The following is a 27,981-nucleotide window of genomic DNA, read 5'->3' on the forward strand; positions in this document are numbered from 1 at the left end:
TGTTTCTGCCCCACAGGAATCATCACACGCCTCATCTTACCTGCCCCCTTTAAACAACTGTGATATGCCATTTCTGGACAGAGTGAATCCACGCTCCTTGCACAGTTTTATAATGGCACTATAACTGTAGTTTACGTCGGAAAGTGCAGTTATGTAACCCTCCCAATATGCACTGATTTTCGGCGGCATTCTTCCCGATACACAATGACCATACCTGTCACACACAGTCAACGGTCTAACGTGCCCACACGACTGGCAGCTTCGTTCTCTACACGCTTGGTGGTGCTACAAAAGGTGTGCAATTTCGTCACCATAGATCGGAAACAACCTCTGTATTGTGAGTAAAATACATGTTCCATTCAAACCTCCCACATATCAATTCATCATTGCTAAAGGTTTATGAAACATAATGGAATGTGAGTGGTACTAGATGAAAGAGAAACTCAAATAATTATATTGCTTGACCCCGAAGTGCACAATGACAACTCCGCAGCAGTGTGCACTCTGTATTCTGGTATGCAGAGACCAAATCAATCATTACAGTGCAAAGAAATTACTGGAGAGAATATGAAGGTGAAGCACCTGATGGGAAAACCATTAAGACATGGTGTGCGAAGTTTTTAGTGACTGGAAGTGGTAATAAACAATCCGGAGGTTCTCGTCGACGTGTTTCAGAGTAGAAGGTGGAAGAAATTTGAGTGCGATTTCAGAGAAGCCTCCAAAAATCACCGCCAATCGTCCAAAGTTCAAACGTCGTACACCATGCCTTAATGGTTTTCCCATCAGGTGCTTCACCTCCATATTCTCTCTGATAATTTCTTTGCACTGTAATGATTGATTTGGTCTCTGCATACCAGAATACAGATTGCATGCTGCTGCGGAGTCGCTAATTGTGCTTTATGCAATTGTGGTGCTGCAGTGTGAGAACGGTGAACTTCGAGGTCATGCAATAAAATTCTTTGAGTTTCTCTTTCGTCTAGTACCACTCACATGTTTCATAACCTTTTAGCAATGATGAATTGAAATGTGGGAGGTTTGAACGGGACACGCTGTATTATAGATGTATTGCTTTGGTGCAGTATTTCACAATGTTTAAATACAATGGAATTATTCTAAAGCCCTAATCTTACACAAATTGCACTTTTGACATATGATGTTAATGAAAAAACTACTCTGAAAATAGTATATATTTCACTTCTGGCTTTAAACTGGAACATCTGGTCACCCTTGTGAAGAAAAGAAGGCAATTTCTCAATTCTAAATGAAAAACAAGAACAATCAGAGTTGGTTGTATTATATTTATTTCCTCAAATAAGTCTAATTTACTTAATATCTTGTTATAAAATATCAAACATGGTATATTTCTCTTCCACTATTCACACAATATTCCTAATTATGCAAAGTCTTTGTTCATAAAATTAACTTAAATGGTTAACTTGAAAGACAAGTGTTACATCTTTATGCCATATGTTGTCAATGTGTAAAAACATCTTTTCACTACTGTAAGCAACTGTTTGCAAAGGCAGCATTTGCTTGCAAACCTGTACACACTAACATGCACTCTAAACAAACTGAGTGTGGTTTTTTACAGTTACTAACTGCAACTGGATAATACAAATCTACAAACTTTTTATTGAATACATATGTACATTATGTAACAAAATATATATGTATATGAGATTCATTATTAAACAGGTTTCTTATCAGACTTCTGGTTGTAAAGAAGTAAATAGTACACCAAGAAATATACATGCAACATATGAGGCAGAACAGAAATCCACCATATTTTTTTTTAACACTTAAGTTGCCAACAAAGCTTGCATATAAGTACTAAAAAATCATTTGTTCCAATTTTATCGTGGAAGATATAAAATTGCGAACAATTGTTAATTCATTGCAAAGTAATAATTACTGTAATTTTTTGGACATGTCAAATTTATAATAAACATGCACGCAATTATTCTATTACATGTAATAGAGTATAAATAAAATGCAGACTTTATACACTTTGACAATCATAATATGTTTTATATTAAAACCTTGGTGTGTGTATCTTGGGGAAGATTATATAATCACAACTTAATTATTTTTATATTACCCAGAAAATATTGTACAATTAGTATGGTTTTCAACCTCGAGTTCTACAAATGTAATTTAAGATGGAAAGGGCAGTTTTCATTCCTTCTGCAAAATTTATTTGTTAAAATATTTCCACTCAATATTCCTCGTTGTGCCCACTTTCTGTTTGTAATATCATTGGTATAATATTCTGCATTTTTCTTAAAACAAAAATATAGTTCTTGTTTGACCTGATCCATGTGTGTTCTTATTAAAGCTTTGCATAATCACTTTTTGTATATGCAAAATATTATGGTTATTTTAAGTGTTTTTTACTTTTCCTGTGACGTTTCATGTAAGTTTGACGAAGTTCAAGGAAACCAGGATGAAATGTCGCAGGAAAAATACAAAACACTTAAAATAACTGAATTATATTATTAAATTATTTGCGACATTCCTGTGGTGCTTAAAATTACGATATAGATTTATTTTAACCAATGTGTTGGAAGATTCTCTCTCTCTCTCTCTCTCTCTCTCATGCATGCACACACACAAGTACAAAATTAAACCTTACAACAAAAAAAAAAATCCTTACAAATTTTCACACACACACACAAGAATGTTGAATTTTAGCTTCCACATTTTAAAATTCTGATTTACAAAGTAAGCAAATTGAAACTTGAAGCTATATAACAAAGAGAGTGTATGCCCCAAAACAAAACATGAACTCACTGGCTCAACACAGAAATTATTGCAAGAAAAATCTGATCTTCGGAATTGTCTTGACCAAAAGGAGAGGAAGAGTAATACAAAATATCAAGGTGGGCATACAGAATGGAAGGTTCATTACATGACACTTATCAACTTCGGCATTTTTATCATGAATGATATTGCCAAACCCCAAAAAGGCATGCTGTTTTCTGACTTCTGCAAAGAGCGAAGTAACAATTCAACAGACATTCATCAGGTTTGGCAACTGGAAGTGTAGATTTGAAAGCTTTATCCTTAGAGAAATAGTGCCCCACAGTTCTCATGTTCACAGCCTACTTATTCCAACACAACTGTTAACTAAAGTGTCAAGCATCATAATCCTTGAAATTTTCCTATTGTTCTTGGCATCTTGTCCCAACATCCACTATAGATCTATTTTAGGCCTTCTTCCATCACCAATTTTAGCTCCTTTTATTCTTTATAAATATGCAAGCAAGTGTGTTTCCTGCTCTACCATCTTCACATTCGTTCCTATTAGAAACAGTAGATTTTAGTCGTGGTTCTTATCTATCTCAACTGGATTTACCTGCACCTTTTTAAAGAGATTGAATCTCTTGCTGTTTACCTGTTCTTCTCATGTTCCATTTAGTACAATTGATACACATACTACTGCGCAAACTCCTTTCACCTGCAGTTCATTTTGTTTCCAGTTATTATGATTAGATCTCTAAATTTCTAACGGAAAATACTGCTGTTCAATCATACAATTTCACCTGCAGCCATACTTAAGGTAATACGTTACAATGCCAAAAATTACTGAAGAAATACAAGCATGTAAACATTTTCAACAATCCTTGCATATAAATATTACACATAAAACTATATATAATAGAGAGAGAGAATCAGTCTACATTGGAACAAATATATTTAGGAACATGTTTTTATTTAAATCTCATCTTTCAAATAGTTTTCTTCTAATTGAACACCATTTTTAATTTATAACTTGCTTTCTAAAAATAAAGTACCAACTTCTACAATCTATTAACCCAAGATGAAATGTTAACAAGTATAAGTTTTCAGTGCAAAATATAGAAGCACATAATTTATAATGAAACTGGAATGGCATTATCATATTATCATTTGTATAACGAAGTAACATCACTTGAAAGAAAACAGTAGCAAACATAAGAAAATCAAAATCTCATTTATTTGTGTTTTTTAAAATTATTTTACACGCACATGCTATCTGATGCCCATATGTATTTATATATATGATATGCTTCTACACGAGGCACACTTATTAAATACCAATGATAACAATAAGAATTGAAAATCAAGTTCCTCTGCGTCCACAGATACATGTGCATGGAATATACAAAGTTCGTCACCAAAGCAAGCATACTACATTTTCTTATGAAGCGCAGTGATTGGTCTACATATTGAAGAGAGTGTAAAATAGAAAACTTCTTCCTATGTATTAGTTCTAGTCAGCTAGAGTAACATTTCTTATTTGCAATGCACTTCGACAAAGTGTCATGCACTTGTTAGATCGTACGAGATTCCTTGCACGCACATGTTGAAAACTTCTATCACAACACTGAAATTTTCATGAGATAACCTGAGTGCACATTTCAATGAATGTCAACTAAATAGTTTGTAATTCGTCATTGTTACATCATGAGCTTGAATAGCTATACATTTAAATAAGCATGGCTCTGTCCTCTCAACGTGTCTTGAGGCTACGGCTGTCGAGGCACTGCTTGTTCCAAGTGTAACGTAAAACAAAACATAGTGGCACATGTGAGAGCTTTCCAAGCATCACAAAAAACAGTTACACGCACACACACTCGCACAAACACAACTACACAAGCTGATGATTCTTTAGTCAGGCCGATAAATGGGAAGTTTTGGAATGAACTCAACCAACAGGACCTGTAAAGATTTGTTATTTGTTTCTCTTAAACTATCACAATAAAAACTTAAATATACAATTACCATAAAATTTTAAATCTTTAAAATGGAAAATTCATGCCAGAGATATGAAGAAGACAGTTTATGATGTTTGATCTTTAGCAAATGGCTGGTACCAAATGACAGCAAATTAGGACATCATTTGTTATTCATATACATATTAGGGATGGGACATATTAATCGGTATTGACCGATGTAGGCATATCGGTGTATCAGTTTATCATAAAATTACCGATCCAATATATCTAAAAATATCTGATAATTTAGTGCAAAATTCTGACATTTTGTTATAATTTTTATCGATAAAAATTACTTCAAAACACACACAAGGAACCATTCAGTTTCTTGCAGGGCCATTTGGAATTTTATATTGGATCGGTAGAATATCGGTTATCTGTATACTTTATATCAGTACTTTACCAGCATTGGGCAAAATTTCATTTCCATTTTTCAGGTTACATGCAACTTACTTTATGTACTATAAATAAAATAAAATTTATTTTTACTTACGTTCAGTGAGTATGTGTTGAGTAATTGACAAAGTTCAAGGACCACTGTCCCCTTCTTCAAGTCAGTTTATTGGCTTCACGGTTGCCCACAAAGCTTCATCAATGGCAAGGATTAGGTTTACATGAATAGGATAAAATATTGGGATTCTATCACAACTGACCTGTTCTTCTTTAAAAAATCACTATGTAAAATTTTCGTACTATTAAAATCAATTTAAACCCCTCTGTTAAAACTTATTAAAGAAGAATCCCTCCGGCCATTTACCGCTCACATGTTGACAGTCAATGGCTTCCATAAACTGACCTGAAGAAGGGGACAGTGGTCCATGAAACGTTATCAATTACTCAACACATACTCACTGAACATAAGTAAAAATAAGTTATATTTTATTTTATTTATTATACAAAATTTCATATTGGCCCATTTATAATACAGCACGTACTTGAATTACAATGCAATATGAGTATTTTATAGGAATTGTAGCTTTCCTGGCAACATTATATGAACAAGTGTTCTCAGGTTATCAGCCAGGTTAAGTCAATGTTAACAATGAACATCAAACCTACATCAGACTCTTCCAACCAGAGAAGTCAGGACTAGTGCAACACAGCATTAACGAGGGTCATAAGATTTTATTTGAACACACCAAGATCATAGCCAAATATGACAGTTTCTGGGACAGAAGAATAAAGGAAGCCATAGCCATTTCACAGGAAAGTATGAATCTCAACAGGGACGTGGGACTCCAGCTGAGCCATGCATGGAACTCACTTCTCTGCAAAAGCACGACATCCACCAATAAAACACCAGGATCCAGAATGAGCCAATAACAGGACAGAACCTAAGGTCCGCCCCCTCCACACTCACATATCGTCGGTCCAATGACATAATGACGTATCTAATTTTTTTTGCGAAATTGAGTTATTAACATCATTGTGATCATACCGGTGCCCTGCATCACCTGGCAAATTGGCGTAACTCAAATCCAATTAATAAGGAAGTTATGAATATTTTTTGATTTTGCGTATCTCAATTTGTTAAAAAATTTGGTATGACTTAGAAGCGTATCTTGACTTCCATCGTTATGTCAGATAAAGTACATCCTAAACTGTTTCGGAAGTTGGCGTATCTCTTTTTGCTTACAGCAGAAAAATGCAACAATCGGGGCCAATACACTCACAAAAGAGTAAAATGAAGCAATTCAGAAATGTATATTTTAGTGTTTACAAATCAGCGGTCACAATCTTAACAATAGCGAAACAGTCTAATAGCAGAGAAATAAAACAATTTAACATTAGTGGCACGGTTTTTCGAAGAAGGATCAAAGCTGTATATTAAGCATTGTTTGTAAGCTCTGTTAGGAATAAGATGGACATCTTAGTGCTCTGGGAAGATGGCTCAAGAAATATTGTTCCATCAAGAGAACTACATGTGATCGGAAAGAGGAAAAATAACATCAAAGCCGGGATATCTGTAAAATTTTACTGGCCTCCAGAAAGGAAGTGGTACAAAGGGACTGTCATAGAAACATTGGATGAAGAATCTGCCGTATCATCTGACGAAGATGTACCTCTGTTGTATCTGCTGAAGAAGAAGGACGCGAGAGTGACTTTGATGATGAAAGTTAATATCTTGAACATGTCAGTGACCCGGATGATTCAGATTATTTGCCAGGAAAATTGCAACATTGTGAAGCAAGAGGATGCAAGGATGAGGTCTTCTCCTCGTGTTCCAGATGTTACATCCTGCTTTGCTGGGATAATTTCATTCAAGATAATGACTGTACATTACACAAGAAACGGGGCATTATTGACAATTCAAAATGTGTGGTAAACGAAGTGCAGGATAACAATTCTTTAATATGTGATAGCAATGCCATCACTAGAGACCACATTGCAATAAATCCTGAAAGTTATGATGTCGACGGATCACCAATAGAAGGCTCTACTACAGCTTCTAGAAAAGGAGGGAAGAAAAATCTGAGTAAGAAGTTACGTAATGAAGGCTATGAATACTTCAGTTCAACTACAGGGAAGGTTGTTAAGAAAACAAGAGTTTTGTAATTTGTACACGTACTTAAAGCATGTAAATCTAAAGAACTTCAAAATAAAAATAACCTTTCACTTTGAAAAAAAAAGCGACATGAACAATAAAATCATAAATATTATATAGTTTTGCTCACATTTTGACTAAAAAAGAAGATTTCTCAAATCATGAAGCTGTAACTTGATACTAATTTGCATGGGGTATCAAAGATATTTCTGTGTGAGTAATTATTTTGATCTGACATACCGACGTATGTCAAGAAATTATGAAATTTCAAGCACATAACAGAACACATGTAACATTCAACCACACTATTTTACAGCAGAAACATAATACAATTTAATGACAGAACAAAATTTGTTATGGGGTAAATAGTTTTCTCACAAACATCTACGAAAGTGTGTGCGAAAACGCTTTTTGCTTCTCCTGAAAAGTTGGAAAAAATGAGATAGGTCGTTATGTCATTGGACTGACGATATGTAACTTTGCACTTGTCTCCAATTAAACATACCCTGATGATGAGCAATGTATGCACTCGAAACGTTGGACGCTAACATCGACTTAACCTGGCTGATAACCCGAGAGCACTTGTTCGAATGAGTATTGTATGTTTGTACTAATTGATTTGAATTTTAAAGCACAGGCCTTTCATATGTGCAGATAATGTTTGTTGTAGGTAAATTTTTCAAAAAACCTTAAAATTTTAACAAAAGTGTAATTCAATCAAGAAACTCCCATTTGAGGAGCCCCTATGGCCCTCACAATAAACAAAAGCAACTAGAAAAGTTCCAGAATGCAGCACTGCTATGTACCTACAATTGTTCCAAGTGCAGTTGAAAATTGTTCCACAGTTCCTCATAGAACAATAATTAAAATGTATTAACTATTAACAGAAAGAAGTGCTGTCAACAATTTACAAGTAGACTATTGGTTCCAGAAATAGGTAGAAGCCGACACAGCAGTCTCTGCCAAGGTCCAGATCCAAATTTTTGTTCTGTCTCCCTCCCTCTTAGCATCACGTGTTCTACCCTGCTCGCCTATCTTCGCCATTGTTGCCAATTGTCATTCCATTCCTGGACACACTCGTGCAAACATAATTGACGGACGGACGGACGGACGGACGGACGGACGGTCGGTCGGTCGGTCGGTCGGTCGGTCGGACGGACGGACGGACGGTCGGACGGTCGGACGGTCGGTCGGTCGGTCGGTCGGTCGGTCGGTCGGTCGGTCGGTCGGTCGGTCGGTCGGTCGGTCGGTCGGTCGGTCGGTCGGTCGGTCGGTCGGTCGGTCGGTCGGTCGGTCGGTCGGTCGGTCGGTCGGTCGGTCGGTCGGTCGGTCGGTCGGTCGGTCGGTCGGTCGGTCGGTCGGTCGGTCGGTCGGTCGGTCGGTCGGTCGGTCGGTCGGTCGGTCGGTCGGTCGGTCGGTCGGTCGGTCGGTCGGTCGGTCGGTCGGTCGGTCGGTCGGTCGGTCGGTCGGTCGGTCGGTCGGTCGGTCGGTCGGTCGGTCGGTCGGTCGGTCGGTCGGTCGGTCGGTCGGTCGGTCGGTCGGTCGGTCGGTCGGTCGGTCGGTCGGTCGGTCGGTCGGTCGGTCGGTCGGTCGGTCGGTCGGTCGGTCGGTCGGTCGGTCGGTCGGTCGGTCGGTCGGTCGGTCGGTCGGTCGGTCGGTCGGTCGGTCGGTCGGTCGGTCGGTCGGTCGGTCGGTCGGTCGGTCGGTCGGTCGGTCGGTCGGTCGGTCGGTCGGTCGGTCGGTCGGTCGGTCGGTCGGTCGGTCGGTCGGTCGGTCGGTCGGTCGGTCGGTCGGTCGGTCGGTCGGTCGGTCGGTCGGTCGGTCGGTCGGTCGGTCGGTCGGTCGGTCGGTCGGTCGGTCGGTCGGTCGGTCGGTCGGTCGGTCGGTCGGTCGGTCGGTCGGTCGGTCGGTCGGTCGGTCGGTCGGTCGGTCGGTCGGTCGGTCGGTCGGTCGGTCGGTCGGTCGGTCGGTCGGTCGGTCGGTCGGTCGGTCGGTCGGTCGGTCGGTCGGTCGGTCGGTCGGTCGGTCGGTCGGTCGGTCGGTCGGTCGGTCGGTCGGTCGGTCGGTCGGTCGGTCGGTCGGTCGGTCGGTCGGTCGGTCGGTCGGTCGGTCGGTCGGTCGGTCGGTCGGTCGGTCGGTCGGTCGGTCGGTCGGTCGGTCGGTCGGTCGGTCGGTCGGTCGGTCGGTCGGTCGGTCGGTCGGTCGGTCGGTCGGTCGGTCGGTCGGTCGGTCGGTCTGTCTGTCTGTCTGTGTGTGTGTTTGTGTGTGTTTTTTTGTTTGGTTAGTGAACGTTAAATTCCATAATGCATCCAGTACTATTGTTCCTATTTCATCATTTTAGAATTGTTCAAAAGAAATAAATTATGTGGCTCCATGATCATTTCAACTCTTGGCTACGACACGTGTTCTTCAAGGAATTGTATGTTATGCATATTGTTTTCTTTGATAAAATTGGCATGCTTTGATGGGTGGCAAGCTCATAACAAAAGAAAAAGCTACGTGGCTTATCGTCTGGTGGCAATATATACTTGTTATTCTTATTGTTGCAGAAGCCAGCATCGTTTGTAAATGTACAACAAAGGCATTAGAAGGTCGCCCATCACAGAGGCAAAAATACTGCTTAAGGAGGAGTGTTTGTGCTCCAATTGTCAATGTTTAACACGTTCACAGGTTATTAGTTCTCAAACCAGTGGTAGTGTCAGTCGTGTATCACATGTCGTTGCAGTTCCAGTACAAGTGTGGATGGGCTTATTGGGCATGAACAGTTAAAATGCCACCAGGTCCATTAATGCAATGGAAAAATAATACATTGTTTACTTTATTTGACATCACACAAATAATGAATCACTATGAAGAAGTCTTATGTGCATCATTTTGAGTAATTTTATGCATGTCTTAGTCCATATGTATGTACATATAAAGCCACTTATTAGTACATATTAATCCCAGCCCTGGTTATAATGCATGACGTTTAAAACAACGTTAGATAGAGCTGAGTTCTCTAATTTCCTTGTTCTATCTAACAGCTTGGCAGACTGTAGCAATTTTTCTATCTGTTCCATTAGCAACACTGGTTCTTACGTTGTGTTGCGCCATGCGCAGCAGAGACTGGTGGGTCAGGCTCTAACATAGGTATTATAATTTATGTACTACAGAAGACCACTGTGAGAAAATATATATATATATAAATCAAAGAAGGTAAAAGGAAACACTCACCGGACAGTAGAAAAATTCAAAATTTTCGCTAATTTCATAGCATCATCGGTTCAACTTCCGGTTCCGTCTATTTCTCCTCACACCGATGATGCTATGAAATTAGCGAAAATTTTGAATTTTTCTACTGTCCGGTGAGTGTTTCCTTTATATATATATATATATATATATAATGGATAAAAGCAAGGAGGGCCAAAAGGGCTAGGTAAAAATCAAAGAAGGTAAAAGGAAACACTCACCGGACAGTAGAAAGATTCAAAATTTTCGCTAATTTATAGCATCATCGGTGTGAGAAGAAATAGACGGAGCACTGTAGTTGGGGCACTGCAGAGTTGCCAGGTCCCCATCGAAGAAGAAGCGGTGCGTAGAACGAAAAAACACTGTTTCGTCACCAGGCTCGTCGTAAACTGTGAGTGTGTAGGAAGAGTTGGGAGGGCGGGAGGGACGGGATGGTTTGGGGGGGAAGGGTGGGTGAGGGATGGGTATTACTGGGTGGCCTTGTTCAAGCCAGGTGGAGTGGTTGCACTCATGGCTGATATATAGGCCCTTTCCCATCTTTTGCGAACAGAGGTGTTGGCTGGTTTGGGTAGGAGATGGATGATCGCTACCCGGAAGCAGTCGTTGAAACTGATGTTGTGGTGGTTGGTGTGGACGGCGACAGTGAAGTCCAGGTTGTGGGTGGAGGAGCGGTGGTTGAGGGCCGTTGATGTTTCCCCCAGGTAAAAATCACCACAGATGTTGCAGGTGAGGATGTAGATAAGGTTTGAGGCATGGCAGGTCCCTTTGGGATGAAGGGTAAATTTGCCAGTGGCCGTGTGCACCTGGGGCGGTTGCATTTATGGGCAGGGGGGTGTTGGATGTGTGGTGAAGGAGTGTTGTGGACCAGGATGTTTTGGAGGTTGGGGGGGCGTTTGAAAACCACCCTGGGTTTGTCGGGAAATATGCTTTTGGTTTCAGGATCACTGTGGAGAATTGGGAGAAGAGAGTGCAGTGTGTGCCTGATTTTGTTGAGGTGGGGATGGTATTGGGTGATGAGTGCAGGTGGGTTGGTGGCATCAGGTTTCTTGGTGGTAGTGGTGTGTGAGGCAGCTCGGGATATTTGCTTGGTGACAAGGATGGAGGGATATCCACGGTTAACCAGGGCCTGGTGTAGGCGGAGGTTATAATTCTGGCGGGAGGTGGGTGAAGTGTTCAGGCGCTGTCCCCTGAGGGCCAGAGAGAATGGAATGGCTTTTTTGGTGTGGAACGGGTGGGAGCTGGAGAAGTGTAGGTACTGCATGTGGTTGGTGGGTTTTATGTGGATGGAGGTAGTCAGGTGTCCTCCCTCGATGTGCACGTCCACATCTAGGAAGGTGATCTGGTTGGGGGAGTGCGTCCAGGTGAATTTTAGGGAACGGAAGTGGTTAAGTTCGTCCAGGAAAGCTGACAAGGATGGTTCTCCATGTGTCCAGAGCATGAAGATGTCGTCGATGAAGCGGAGCCATAGGAGGGGTTGGAGGGGTTGGGTAGCCAAAAACTCTTGCTCAAGTTTGCCCATGAAGAGGTTTGCATAGGATGGGGCCATTCTGGTACCCATGGCTGTACCTCGGATCTGTAGGAAATTTTGGTTTTCAAAGGTGAAGTTGTTACAAGTGAGGACAAGGTGGGCTAGGTGGGTCAGGAAGTTGGTGCTGGGGTTGTGAGGTTGGGTCTGCTATTGAGATAGAATTCTATGGAGCGGAGGCCATGGGAGTGAGGTACGTTGGTGTAGAGGGAAGTAACATCAATGGTGGCAAGGATGGTATCTGGGGGCAATGGTGGAAGGGTGCTGAATTTCTGGAGGAAGTGGTTGGTGTCACGGAGGTAGGAGAGCAGAGCTTTCACAAGAGGCTGGAGATGGGAGTCAACAAAGGCTGAGATTCTTTCTGTGGGTGAGTTATAGCTGGACACAATGGGTCTACCGGGGTTGCCAGGTTTGTGGATTTTGGGCAAAAGATAGAAGGTGGGGGTGCGGGGATTGTCGGGTATTAACATGGCGGTGGTACGAGCTGTAAGGCCTTCAGGGGGGCCGCGGGTGTGGATGAAGTCCTGGATTTTGTTGAGGTGTTCGGCGGATAGGTCAACTGTGGTGGGTTTGTAGGTGGAGGGGTCAGCCAGCTGGCGGTTGGCTTCCGCCAGGTAGTCTTGAGAGTTCAAGACCACCGTGGTGGACCCTTTGTCAGCTGGGAGGATTTTGATGTTGGGGTTGTTGCGGAGGTCTCTGAGAGCTTTCTGTTGGGGGGGGGGGTTGAGGTTAGGTTGGTTGTGAAAGTTATTTAAGAATGAGCTGTCAGAGGTGGTGGAAATGACGGCAGTGATGTATCTTTCCAAGGGGTGGTTGGTGGGCAGGGGGGGTGGATCTTGGGAGGAGGGGGGGCTAAATTGAAGGAGGCTCGGTTGGGTTTCACTGGTGGTAGTTTGGAGTGAGGGATTTTTGGCCCAGAAATGTTGCCATCGGAGGTTGCGAGCAAATGTGTGTATGTCAAAAAGTAGGCGGAATTGGTTGGGAGGAGTTGTGGGGGAGAAGGTCAGGCCTTTGGATAAAACAGGTATTTCATCAGTGCTCAGTTTATGGTTGGATAAATTGAGTACAGTCTGGTTGTTTTTGAGTGGGTTAGGGTCATTAGTGGTCAAGGATCTGGTAGGGGTGGGTTTGTCCGTGGACTGGTTGTTTCCCAAGGTGTGATGTGTGGGAGTACAGTTTTGGTTTTCAGGGGGGTCTGTGGTGGTGTGGGAGGGGTGGGCAATGGTAAAGTGGGGTCGGGTAATAGCAGGCATGTTGGTGTGGGACTGAAATTGGGCGGCAGTGGAAGGGGAAGGGTGCAGCCAGTCTGAAAAGCTTGACGGCAGAGATTGGAGAGTTTTTGGAGGTGTTTAGTGTTAAGGTCACTGGCAATGGAATGGGCGGTGTACCAGAAGGAGTCTATTTTGTGATGGTGGTTACCTGGGGTCAGCAACAGGATTTTGGTAAGGGATTGAATAGAGATGGACAGTTCTCGGGCGCGATTTAGCTGGGATCGGTTCATGGCGTGGGTCAGTTCAATAGCGAAATTTCTCGCTAGTGGGAAAATCGTGGGTTTTATGCTCGGGGGCATGGCGGAAAATGGCAGTTTGGGTGTGAGGCTTTTGGGTGTTAGGCCCAATATCAAACATGAGTGCAGGAAGCGTGCATGGGACGTAGCTTTGGTGTAGGAAACAATAAGAGATCGCAGGCGGTTCATTTGATAGGAGTTATACGCGAAAGGATCCTGCTGCACCCTTCCCCTTCCACTGCCGCCCAATTTCAGTCCCACACCAACATGCCTGCTATTACCCGACACCCCTTTACCATTGCCCACCCCTCCCACACATCACACCTTGGGAAACAACCAGTCCACGGACAAACCCACCCCTACCAGATCCTTGACCACTAATGACCCTAACCCACTCAAAAACAACCAGACTGTACTCAATTTATCCAACCATAAACTGAGCACTGATGAAATACCTGTTTTATCCAAAGCCTTGACCTTCTCCCCCACAACTCCTCCCAACCAATTCCGCCTACTTTTTGACATACACACATTTGCTCGCAACCTCCGATGGCAACATTTCTGGGCCAAAAATCCCTCACTTCAAACTACCACCAGTGAAACCCAACCGAGCCTCCTTCAATTTAGCCCCCCCGCCTCCCAAGATCCACCCGCCCTGCCCACCAACCACCCCTTGGAAAAGATACATCACTGCCGTCATTTCCACCACCTCTGACAGCTCATTCTTAAATAACTTTCACAACCAACCTAACCTCAACCCCCCCCCCAACAGAAAGCTCTCAGAGACCTCCGCAACAACCCCAACATCAAAATCCTCCCAGCTGACAAAGGGTCCACCACGGTGGTCTTGAACTCTCAAGACTACCTGGCGGAAGCCAACCGCCAGCTGGCTGACCCCTCCACCTACAAACCCACCACAGTTGACCTGTCCGCCGAACACCTCAACAAAATCCAGGACTTCATCCACACCCGCGGCCCCCCTGAAGGCCTTACAGCTCGTACCACCGCCATGTTAATACCCGACAATCCCCGCACCCCCACCTTCTATCTTTTGCCCAAAATCCACAAACCTGGCAACCCCGGTAGACCCATTGTGTCCAGCTATAACTCACCCACAGAAAGAATCTCAGCCTTTGTTGACTCCCATCTCCAGCCTCTTGTGAAAGCTCTGCCCTCCTACCTCCGTGACACCAACCACTTCCTCCAGAAATTCAGCACCCTTCCACCATTGCCCCCAGATACCATCCTTGCCACCATTGATGTTACTTCCCTCTACACCAACGTACCTCACTCCCATGGCCTCCGCTCCATAGAATTCTATCTCAATAGCAGACCCAAACCTCACAACCCCAGCACCAACTTCCTGACCCACCTAGCCCACCTTGTCCTCACTTGTAACAACTTCACCTTTGAAAACCAAAATTTCCTACAGATCCGAGGTACAGCCATGGGTACCAGAATGGCCCCATCCTATGCAAACCTCTTCATGGGCAAACTTGAGCAAGAGTTTTTGGCTACCCAACCCCTCCAACCCCTCCTATGGCTCCGCTTCATCGACGACATCTTCATGCTCTGGACACATGGAGAACCATCCTTGTTAGCTTTCCTGGACGAACTTAACCACTTCCGTTCCCTAAAATTCACCTGGACGCACTCCCCCAACCAGATCACCTTCCTAGATGTGGACGTGCACATCGAGGGAGGACACCTGACTACCTCCATCCACATAAAACCCACCAACCACATGCAGTACCTACACTTCTCCAGCTCCCACCCGTTCCACACCAAAAAAGCCATTCCATTCTCTCTGGCCCTCAGGGGACAGCGCCTGAACACTTCACCCACCTCCCGCCAGAATTATAACCTCCGCCTACACCAGGCCCTGGTTAACCGTGGATATCCCTCCATCCTTGTCACCAAGCAAATATCCCGAGCTGCCTCACACACCACTACCACCAAGAAACCTGATGCCACCAACCCACCTGCACTCATCACCCAATACCATCCCCACCTCAACAAAATCGGGCACACACTGCACTCTCTTCTCCCAATTCTCCACAGTGATCCTGAAACCAAAAGCATATTTCCCGACAAACCCAGGGTGGTTTTCAAATGCCCCCCCCAACCTCCAAAACATCCTGGTCCACAACACTCCTTCACCACACATCCAACACCCCCCCTGCCCATAAATGCAACCGCCCCATGTGCAAGACCTGTCCCATCCTCATCACTTCTCACACCCTCCAGGTGCACACGGCCACTGGCAAATTTACCCTCCATCCCAAAGGGACCTGCCATGCCTCAAACCTTATCTACATCCTCACCTGCAACATCTGTGGTGATTTTTACCTGGGGGAAACATCAACGGCCCTCAACCTCCGCATCAATAACCACCGCTCCTCCACCCACAACCTGGACTTCACTGTCGCTGTCCACACCAACCACGACAACATCAGTTTCAACGACTGCTTCCGGGTAGCGATCATCCAACTCCTACCCCAACCTGCCAACACCTCTGTTCGCAAAAGATGGGAGAGGGCCTATATATCGGCCATGAATGCAACCACTCCACCTGGCCTGAACAAGGCCACCCAGTAATGCCCAACCCTCACCCACCCTCCCGCCCTCCCTCCAACTCATCCTACACACTCACAGTTTACGACGAGCCTGGTGACGAAACAGTGTTTTTTTCGTTCTACGCACCGTTTCTTCTTCAATGGGGACCTGGCAACTCTGCAGGACCCCAACTTCCGGTTCCGTCTTCTGTTTCTTCTCACACCGATGATGCTATAAATTAGCGAAAATTTTGAATTTTCCTACTGTCCGGTGAGTGTTTCCTTTTACCTTATTTGATTTTTACTTAGCCCTTTTGGCCCTCCTTGCATTTATCCATTATATATATATATATATATATATATCTTTTTTTGGCAAAATCCTGCAATAAATTGCAAAAACTAAAATTTCATGTGGCCCTGTTTGTTGCATATGAATATGGGATGGGTAGAGATTATATGTATATACATATATATAATGAACTATTGAAAAGTTTTCAACACAAGTTCACACAATTGTAGGACAATAACAGTACAACATTTTACAATTTTTGTGTTCACTTCAGTTTTTTGTGGGGACAACAGGGACATTCCAAACAGGATTTTTTGTGTAAAATTTACATTTTCTCCTTCTCCAGTTGTTTTGTTGGAAATTGAAGGAAATAACAAAAGTTGCCATGCAACGAGCCTCAGGTTCTTAGCAAATAGTTACTCTTTATTATTGCCTAACTCTACAAATATAAAACAGGATGTTCTACTTACATATTCCATCATTGATGAGGTGTCGCATCGTTGTTTAGCTAAACGCCAGTGAAGGCCTAATTTGTGGTACAAGTGGCTATTTTCCCACTCCAACAATTTCTCTATGGAGTGCTGGGTCTATGAGAAGCGGAAAAAGGAGCAATATCATTAGTATCCACAACCACTAATGCTTTGCTATCAATACACATATCTTAATGAAATGAAAACAAATTGGTTACAGCAAGCTTTCCTGGCGACGAATGATGAAAAGGTTCTCTCGGGCTATCGACCATATGAGTTACGGAAAAGATTCCAAGCTTTCGAGAGCTGAAGATGAGAGTGGCGTTAGCTCTCAAAAGCTTGGAATCTTTTCCGCAACTCACCTGGTCGATAGCACGAGAGAAACTTTTCAACTAGTAATTATGATGCCTCTCTTTCCTGTTAATTTCATCTTGGGATGCATGTGAGAATTATCCTGACTGAAATTTCTCACCCTAAACATGCAACAAGCAAGGTAAGATTGTCTCAAGTTTGCATCTCAGTCAAAAGGCCTCAGATAGAGGTTGTTGGAGGCAGTGACTACATGTCATTCATTTATGGCAACTGATTGATTTTACTTTGCTTTTCTACCACTTTTGACTAATTGCGAAGATGAGGATGAGAGATGATATGATTAAATTCATAATGGGACAATCACAAAGAACACCCAATACACAGGCCAAGATTCAAACCCAGGACATCTGATGTCGAAGCACAGAGGCCGGCAACACATCCGTGCACAATATTATTTCCACAACAATGAAAATTATAAAATACAAATTTCAGCGAAAAATGCACGTCTTGTGGCATGGCATAGCTCTACAAACTGAATCAGCCCTCGCTTCACCTAATTTTTTCCTGTCTTACCTGTGTAGAATGCTATCGCAACGGGATGTGTTGCCTTTAAAATACCTCGGAATCATTATTGACCTTCAGCTAAATTTTAATTATCAAATAAATAACTATATTCGTAGAATCTATCACCATATTTACATATTTCACAAAATTCGTAAATATCTCAATAGAAATCTGAGTAGACATTTCTACCTTTCATTTATTCGTCCCGTATTCGAGTATGGTGCTAGTCTTATTTTTGGCGGTAACATAACTCATCTGAAGAAACTTGAAACTATCCAAAACAATTGCTTAAGAATCATACACATGCATCCCCAAGAATATCATTCCCAACAATTGCGCAAGATTTACAATATACCTACAGTCACTTCGAGAATACAATACATCTACTTGAATAAGGTATTCCATAGCATACATAACAAATCATCTCCATTGCATCATAGGATTAAGCTCCGTTCTGAGTTCAGCACCCGAAACACCAGATCGTCCTTACATAGAGACCTAGTAATCCCCAAACCCAACAAAAGCAGATTTCGTCAGAAGTCTTTCTCGTACTTAGCAGCGGTAACCTGGAATTCACTCCCGACGAAGGTCAAACTCAGTACCAGCAAAGCGCAGTTCTGTCGTCTTCTACGTTCACATGTCTATAAATTCTAACTCCAGAAATATTATTTTCAGTGCTTCCCCCCCTCCCCACCCACACACCTTTACACTTTCTTTTCTTCTAAATGTGTATAACTCTCAAACTTTCATTATTTCATTGTTACTATAGAACACTATATATACTAATATAAATTCATCACATTTTCCTTAGATGTAGCTTTTGCATATTTTTTTTACTATATAGGGCATCAAGTCATTATTTGTATTAATTTTGTTCAAAATGAAATGTTGTATGGCTTAATTGTAACCCTATGGAAATAATAATAAATAAATAATAATAAAAAAGAAAAAAAAACTGATCACGTTGACAGTTTCTCCCAGCATAGGGTTGTAAATTACCTTACCATTTGGTACACACAGGAGATGTACTATGTAGAAATTTCACACAGTACAACAGAAAATAAATGTCTGATGAAGGGAGCATGTATTCTCACAACGAAACGAAAAACTGTTGTCTTATGCTTGTAATAACCGTAAACTACAGGAAAATAATAGTACAACAGAGACAGCAAAAAATCAGGTGAAGTCAGTGCTCAGAATTTGACACGTGGGGAATTTTGAAATCTCTGACGTACGTGCTGTGAAAATATGGAACCCAGATGTATTATTGGGTCATATGTGCATTCTCACATCTCCAGAGAAAGGCTAACCACTACAATGGCTGCTGTGGTTCCTCACATTTAGAAGAGAATGCAAGGAAATATTGTGTTGCAACTGGTAAAGACCAACTGGCCAAAAAATAAACTTCAGGAAACTCAGAATTTTCGCCAGTAGTTGTGGGAGTTGCAAGGGGACAAAAGCGGTGTTGCTACATGCCTGATTTTTGTCCAGTCGTACACGACACCTTCTACTGTCTACATGCATTTTTTGCTCATATTTCAGGGTGAGGCAGGGAATTGGAGACACATTCGCTTCAGGGTTGGCCCAGCCCAGTTTTCCCCATGTGGGTTTTTTCAGAAAATTTAAATTATTGCTTTAAATACTTGTGAGGTTCTATGATTGTCAAATTTTTTTGTAAAACTTGTAAAGAAATGCTTATCAGAGCTTATAATACTAAAAATAGTGAATGTAGTACAAGTCATAGTGGGTTGTTTCAGTTTATTTTCCTCAAATCATGCTAGAAATGAACATTTAACACAAATAAAAAGATCATACATATATCCAAGAAACAAAAGAGAAAAAGTATCAGAAATTTTTAGATAAAACATCTGCATTTATTGATGCAGCATACTTGAACAAAGGTTATAATTTTGAAATGTGGGAGCACTTTGGTTATCAATCACTTCCTTATGTGGAGGAAACCATAGTGGCACATCATAGTTTCAACTGTGATGATCAATTGATACAATACATTTTTGCATGTTTAAACATTACAATGGAGAATTGAGTACATTTTATTGAAATGTCGTTAATTATGACATAATGAAATCGGAACACACTTTAAATGATTTTTGTCATTTCTCATCCTAATGGGTTGCTTGCCTATGCAGTAAAATGTTATTTATGTCTGGTTAGGAGCTCTGTAGCCATGCAAGTTGTGCATCTTCATAATTACCACAATTTCAGCTTTGTGCACAAAACTTACAGGAGCATTATGTACTTGCACTATAATTATACAATAAAATTATCAAAATATAGTGCATGATTTAGGAGGAGCATAAGTTAGGGTGGATGGGCAGAGAGGTATAAGTCATCTATTTAACGATGATGATAACTGCGGTAAATTTAGAATCACTTATGTTCTAAACTTATGTTCTACATGTTGCAGGCAGGCTCTATGCTATGCTCTACAATGTTTTTTTCTCTTTTTTTTTAATGGTTTAGAATACATTTTCAGAGTGTAAGGAATCAAACAGTAATTTCAGAGATATAATTGGTCCGCAATTTTGCAGCAAATATTATAAAATAATATTTCATAGCTTAGGAGAGGAGTGGTGGTAAAAGGTAAAATCATGCATGTTCTATTTTTGATAACCGCCATAAATGCAAAGCTTTTGAGTTGCAAGATAGCTTGAAGGATTGATCTCACATTGTATTTGAGAAATATTGGTCATCACGTTTAAAGATAGTACATGACAGACTGGTTTAACATGTCTTGCGAAAACTTTAAATTATGATCATATTTGACTAGGTTATATTTTCGTAGATTAAGAAACGCAAGTCTCAGCAATGTTAAGGCATCACTTGAGTTTTAAGTTTTTAGTAAAACCTCTGTAATGTAGTGTGTTTTAGGAAGGTTAGGGGTAATTAACCAATTTTGAGACCACAATAACTGCAACAAATTTAGAGGTTTTTAGCTTAAATTAATCACATCTAGAAAAACCTCTGGAATCATTTTGTTTTTCATTTTCATTTGTTCAAAGTATTTCAAGATTGTAGATAAAAAATTGATTTTTCTTATGCTGATGTAGATTCCAAATTCTGACGAAACTTTCAAATCTCTGCCTAAACTACATTTTTGAAGATTAAGAAAAGAGAGACTTTAAAATTTTAGGGCTCACTAAAGCTATAATTTGACAATAAATGTTTTGAAATATAGTGCACATTTGGGGATCGTTGTGGACCAAATTGGAGGTCACCAACGTTTTGACCATGGGAAATTTCATTCTCATAGCAGCCAGATATTTTGGAAGATGTATAAGGTATTCCATTTGGATGAAATCAGCCAGACAATTAAATACGGCAATCTTATAATTTGGCATTGTTAATACATGGAGTAGGTATTTTTGCTTGAAACATCCAGAAAAATAATGGGAAAACGCAACTGTGATAAATTGTGAACAAACTGTATTGAAGCAGATTTGAAACATATTCCAACATAGGCACAACACTGCATTCACAAAATAATTTGTTTCATAAACTGAAGTTCAGAATGGTTTTGATTGATTTGCTTTATTTTACTTCGCTTTTTGTGCTACTTTTGGTTAATTTGCGAAGATGGGAGTGAGTGATGATATGATGAAATTGATGAATGGACACACACAAACATCCATGCCCTGGCTGGGATTTGAACCCAGAACCCCTGGCATCGTAGCACGATGTGCTAACCACTCTGCCACGGGGCTGGCGAAGTTCAGAATAGAATATTCACTAATCGTATTAAGTAAAAATGTGCTTAATCTTGAAAAACATATACTTTAACATGCCTAAATTTGGTATTGTTATGGAGAAAAAAGGTAGCAAACCTGATTGATGAAATAAGTCTGTAAAAAGTTAGTTATTGCTTTCTTATCTGGGAAGAAAGATTCTGGTACTATTCAAGTTGATATGTTACCCTGTTGTTTGTTAATGTGTTCATCGTAACAACTACTCAAAATTGTGTTATTTTCATAAATGATGATGCTTCCAAGGATACACACACACAAATGCATTTCTCTGGTTTGTTTCACTGATTGATTGATAAATTTGCTTTATTTTACTCCTCTTTTCTGCCACATTTGGCTAATCGCAAAGATGAGAACAAGTGATGACATGATGAAATTGATGAAGGGACACAAAGAATACCCATGCCCAAGCTGGAATTCGAACCCAGGACTTCTGGGATCGTAGGAATTTCTCGATACAATAAAATGTTATTAGTCCTCACCTATAATAAGATGCCAGTATGGAGTACCGTTGTTGACTACCATAATAAAAAAAAAAACACTGATCATAACATATTTTGTACCCCCACCCCTCAGTTGTCTGATTATACACCAAAGTATGTGCCTCCTCAGGGAATGCAACCCTGAAAACTGATCAAAAAAGCAACAGCATTAACTATTACACCCTCCTGGAAGAATAGAATCAAACTGTTGGACGAATATTTTAGAACAGATTATGTTAACAGAATTGATAAATAGTTTTTGATTCAGTCAACTATTCCCTGTTACAGTTATTTCTGGAGCAAGGGTGCACATAGCATCAAAGAAAGGGAAGAAATAGGGTGGGCAGAGCGAAACAGTACATGCTGTGAAGGCTGGTAACTGCAGTCGCTTGCCCCCTCCAGGCAATCCATTTCTCACTCCCATGTTCATTGGTGGAGTCATCTTGCATTACTACTTGAGCAGAGACTTGTTTTCGTTCGCTTGGTCCAGAGATAGTTCGGACAGGGTATAAAAGCAATACAAATTGAATGTTATAATGCATTACTACTAGGAGAAAAAATATTTCATTTTTAATATATATATTTTTAAACATAACCTGAAAAACTCCAATAAAATCCAGTTTTACCCAGGTTTTATTGGGTTTTATCTGAAAAAACCCACCTGGGTTGGGTTTTTTAAAAAAATGGGCAAAATGCAAACCCTGATTTGCTTGCTATGCGGTGGCAACCATTAGGTTCAGCCACACTTGAGGGTGCTACCTGTTTCGAAAACAACAAATTTGGCAATGCAGAATACCACGAGAATTTCCCCTCACCATGGCAACTGGACCAAGGCGATTGGTTCACGTGGTGATGTCTGCCTTTCGACAGAAAAGACAAAAATAGAATTTTGAAGTTTGTTCTTTCAAACATTTTGCATTATCGAAACCTGCTGTTAATCAGTTCTCCAGCTGGTTTTGCTGGCCCCAATGGTGGAGTCATTAGCACATCATACTAAGATGCCAGGGGTCATGGGTTGAAAACGCAGCCTGGACATGGTTGTTTGCAAGTGTCCATATTTGGACGTAGGTAGTCCATATTTGGACATGGAGAATTGCATCTCCAATAGAACCTTATTACTTTGAGAATCACGAAGCTACCAGTGTCAAACACTTAAGTGAACTCATTCCCTGAGCAACATCATTCCGTGGGACGGGACTTGAAGAACTTAGTGAACTCAGTCTATCTCTAGAAAACAAGGATACTACATTGCGGATGTAGGGAATGATTCCTAGTTAGAATCATAGCTGTTAGCCCATACTTAAAGGATATAGTCCCATCGGATGGTGGGACATAAAGTACTTAGTGAACTTAGTGTTAAGAGAAGCCTTTCTTAATCGCAGCATCAAATACGCATGGAAGTTTTTTTACGTCCATCAGCGTAATCTGGGAACGCGAAGGTAGCCATATTCGGATGCGGAGAAATAAAATATTGTCCTGTAGGGTGGGACATAAAGGACTCGGCAGATAAGTGGATGATAGCTCTTCCCCTAAGTGGCTGATAGTGAAATACGTGCAGTCAAAAGTGAACTCCACGAGGAGCACTGTACCCTGGGGTGGGACATAAAGGACTCAATTGGACTAAGTGTACGGCAGAACTTCCCCCAAGTGTTTCAAAGTCAAAGTGTGTGTAGTCAACCACCATGAGCATCATTAATCCTCGGACCAGAAACAAGGAAAAAGAAAGTTGTGGAACATGTGAAATTGCAACCTCAACATAGCTCTATTTATATTTTTATTTTTTTTCGTTACCCTTGCAATTGGTCTACGGACCACACGAATCTCCTTACCTATCAAATTATATGTTACTACTTGACATAATTTTATCTCTCATATATTATATTTTATTTTCTATTATATTTCTTATCTGTATTTTTCTTCTATATTATATCTGTATGCTGTATCATATTTCTTATTCTTATTTCTTTATTTTAATATTTTAACTGTAAAGTATATATATCAAGAACTAACTCAAAATAGAAGAACTCCCTGGTATATAACACAGGAGCCAGGGCTCCAAGGATTTGCCTGAAGACCAATGATCTCTTCCAAGCAACTTCAGGATGGCAAATTACTAAATTATGGGACGACCACACCCGTGCAATTACACAAATCAGAGATGAAACAGAACGACGTACTTATGAGAACTTATGCTGGGTGAGAGGATGATGGAGGATCGCATCCCCAACGACCCATATTATTGTCCATTTATCAGTTTCATCACGTCATCACTCATCCCCATAAGTAAAATAAAGCAAATTAATCAATCCAACTGGTTTCAGACTTTATGATGATTCTGTATACTTACCAACAATTCATAATGAAATGAAAAGCAATTTTGACTTCCAAACTTACTTTTTGTACCCTGTAACTGAAAAGTACTCCAACATGTCATGCTTACCCGTTTACTCAGGCAAATTACTGGCCAAAGTGAACATCCCAAGGTACAACAACAGCAAACACAACCACAGAACAACCACTTAACGTTCACTGGTAACGTCTTCTTAAGAACGCTGTTCACACGCATCACTGTTGCTTTGAATTCTTCTGGTGCAACTCGTGACACAAGGCCATTTGGAAATTCTGTATCAAATCTGTTACTCAGACCAAACCTGAAATGAATAAGAGGCACATGTTTCCCGTTAAACATACATAAAACACATGCACACACACAAGGTATAAAAAACAAACAAAATGCAGTTCATGGACCATGCATAAATATTTAATTAATTACTGACTGCCTCGCAATAACTTTAACACAAGAATAGTAAAATACATACAGTGCATTCAGAACTTCACAGTGTGATGAGTGATGGATTGGTTCGACATCACCTGTCATTGCACTGATGTTCACTTTCCTTTTCATCAAAATTTTGTTTAAAAATGGAGACATTTCCCACGTACAGTGAGTGTTCATGATTGCTTTTGCTACATTACTTGAGCTGGAGGTAGTATAAAAGCCAGTAAAAGCAGATTTATTGCATCACACAAGAAATGTTTATAACCATATTCTTTCCCATTGCTCTTGTCTCTCCTTAAGTAAACCTGGCTAGAAATGGGTGACAACTGAAATATGCAATAGATCTAATGCTAAACATTCATTTATTGTTGTATTTGGTTATTTAATGCCACCCACCTCTCTCCAGAAGTAAAAAAACTAATCACCTCAATGAAGATAAGTAATCATTAGACAAAACAAATCATGATAAAACATGGATAACCTGCTGGCAAAAGTTGTAAAGTCATACAAATTTGAGCATTCTTACATAAGCTGCCATTGAAGCAGGCTCTGATTACCCGGAATTCCAACAAGGTAACAGTAGTATAAGCCGGAGACACATTAAACTCGTTTGTTTTCAAATAAAAATCATTGCTACTTACCTCATATGCATAGCGGAAGATTTTTCAAGCTGGAAATCACTTTTTTTTCCATGAAAAAAGTGTTATTTTTAACATTATAATCATTTATTGGTCGTTGCTAATTCGGCGGGCAAATCTTGACTCACGTTGTTTATCGTCAGCTGATATGCAGTATCGTCAGCTGATGTGCAGTGTTTCTAAACTTATGAACCGATAAATGCCGCACAAACTATTCACAAAAGGTTTTTAAGTGAAAATTGAGGCTAAACTGTACTTTACTTCCTTATCTCGATGGTGATTGCTTCTTTGCGTTCGCGGTGCGCCGATAAATGCCGCACAAACTATTCACAAAAGGTTTTTAAGCGAAAATTGAGGCTAAACTCTACTTTACATCCTTATCTGCATGGTGATTGCTTCTTTGCGCTCGCGGTGCGCGATGGTGGTGCGGCACCCGGCATCTCTTCGGGTAAGTACCTTTTTATTTTTACACTTTCTTTTCACGATAACCCCACTATCCATTCACGGGGTCGAGGTATGCCTACGAGGTTAGGTTAGGCCGGTTAGGTTAGGTTCCATTAGCACTCATTTCACCCCTAAATATGTGCTTCATTATCTAAAAAATTCCTTAGTATGTTCAATTACGCATATCCGGACAACATCGGTTTTTCTCGATTTACTCTTTCAGAAAATTTTTCCTACCTTTGGGATTTACATTGTTCAATTCCTTATAAAATAAGCTTTCCAACGATATATGACACGTATTCCTTAGGAAAAGGATGTAAACTAGAGTGTTACCTTACATTGGAACAAAAAACCCGCTCACACGTCATCTTGTAAAACTACCGCGTGGTTGCTACACTGTGAGAGGGTTACATAACCGAACGCACGGAACATTTGAATCACGTAGTCGATGGTAATGGCGGCACGAGCTTTCGCACAACGGAGATGCATGATTGACGAAAAATGCCTTATTTACAGCCAAAATACGTAGCACGATTCTAAAAAACAATATCTCCGGCTTCAGAAAGTCCTCAAGAACACAATTCTGTAAGTACTTTCTCGTCTTTTCTCCTGTAAATTTTAAGAAATCCGTCTCCGGCTTATACTACTGTTACCTTCCAACAATCCATCTCAAGTCATTTGCACCTCTGTGATGGATCCATCATTGATCAAACAGCAGCAGCACAGATTACCAAAGCTACCAAGTTCTTCCTAAAAGTTGCACAATCACAGATTGGGTCGGTACTATATCATAGTGTTAACCCTGTATTGGGATCTGACGTTTTTGCATTTGTATGGTAAAAGTTCAGATTGTTTTATGATTTCTCCTAGAACAAAGACTAATTATCGTAGAATTTTGAAAATCATTGTCACATGAAATAATGAACTTTCCTTAAAGTAATGAGCACTGTTTGGACTCGAAAAAGTTATTTATGTTAAAAAAAAATAATTGAAAATTGCCTTACGCACTTTTCATGGACAAGATATTCTCCGTCGACAGTAAATATCGTAGAATCATGGGAATGAATGTAGAAGTAATTCGGAACCTTAGTAATATCCATTTAGGGACTTTATTTTAATGCTAAGGGAACCAAACCTAACCACAAAAGCATATATTGAACAAAACCTTAAGTAATCGCTAAAACCCCGCAGTATGTGTTAACAGACGTACATCGAAATCGAACCATGTACAAATTGCAATAAAACAAAAGGAACTTGGGCCCAAACAAGGCCACAAAATACATCTGATTTAAGTGTGGGCGAACGGGGTATAATTTCCCCAGACAAGTTTCAGCCAGTATCTTGCATCATGAGTGCAGATTTCTTGATCTACATAAATGTGATGGTAATGTATTTGGTCTCCAATTGCCACTTTGTCATAGCATTTAAAAATAATGTTAACTTCTAAAACGCCACTTATTTTCTGACGTGTTCAGCAAAAATTAACAGAAAGGATATTGTATTTATGGAATGTTTGTTTACATTACATATTGTACACAATGTTAAGCAAGGCCTATTTGGCTTGTAATCGACAACTGGAATTTGTGTTCGTTAAACAGCTGACATGTACACGACATCTGTGTGGATAATAGATCGTTTCCTGTCAGTAATCTTCTACGAAAATTAATGTACGTAACATACATACCAGGAAGAAGGTTGCAGACCTATAACAAAGCCTTTGTTTGCAAACATAACTTTAGCTAATACTTTTCGTATAATCATGAAATATACATGTAATATTTTCCTTACACTGTCATGTTACCGGCTCCACGTATAACAACAGGATCAGGAACGAGCGTGACGTATGTGTCTTCCAAAACTCCTTCATTTTCTTCCTCCTCCTCATATATTGCATCGAAGTCTGCCATCTTTGCTAGTGCTACCGCAATGTTACTTGGGAGCAGCATGGTAACTCGTTTACGTAGAAATTCCCTCTCGCAAAGCAAAAAAATTCCCGCTGCAATGAACGAAGTTGCATGCTCGTGCTCCCCCACCATATCAAGGTCGGCGGCGCCAGGATTAATCAACTAGGGGTGCGCAGGGGGTGAGATGTTGAAAATAAGGAAAACATGAAATACGC

At 40.8% G+C, this 27,981-nt stretch overlaps 1 protein-coding gene across 1 annotated transcript; it reads right to left on the reverse strand.

Annotated features, from left to right (window-relative positions):
* Positions 1 to 1,284: 1,284 nt before the first annotated feature.
* On the reverse strand, positions 1,285 to 27,774 carry LOC145985421 (cysteine-rich hydrophobic domain-containing protein 2). The gene is made up of 4 exons (XM_083119431.1): positions 27,651 to 27,774; positions 24,442 to 24,652; positions 16,880 to 16,996; positions 1,285 to 4,701 (listed from the first exon to the last, which is right to left on the reverse strand). The coding sequence occupies exons 1-4, from the start codon at positions 27,767 to 27,769 to the stop codon at positions 4,651 to 4,653; spliced, it is 498 nt and encodes a 165-aa protein (XP_082975557.1). The 5' UTR covers positions 27,770 to 27,774; the 3' UTR covers positions 1,285 to 4,650.
* Positions 27,775 to 27,981: the final 207 nt, after the last annotated feature.

The sequence above is a fragment of the Lepisma saccharinum genome, chromosome 3 (assembly GCF_977018435.1).
Source record: "Lepisma saccharinum chromosome 3, izLepSacc3.1, whole genome shotgun sequence".
NCBI lineage: Eukaryota > Metazoa > Arthropoda > Insecta > Zygentoma > Lepismatidae > Lepisma > Lepisma saccharinum.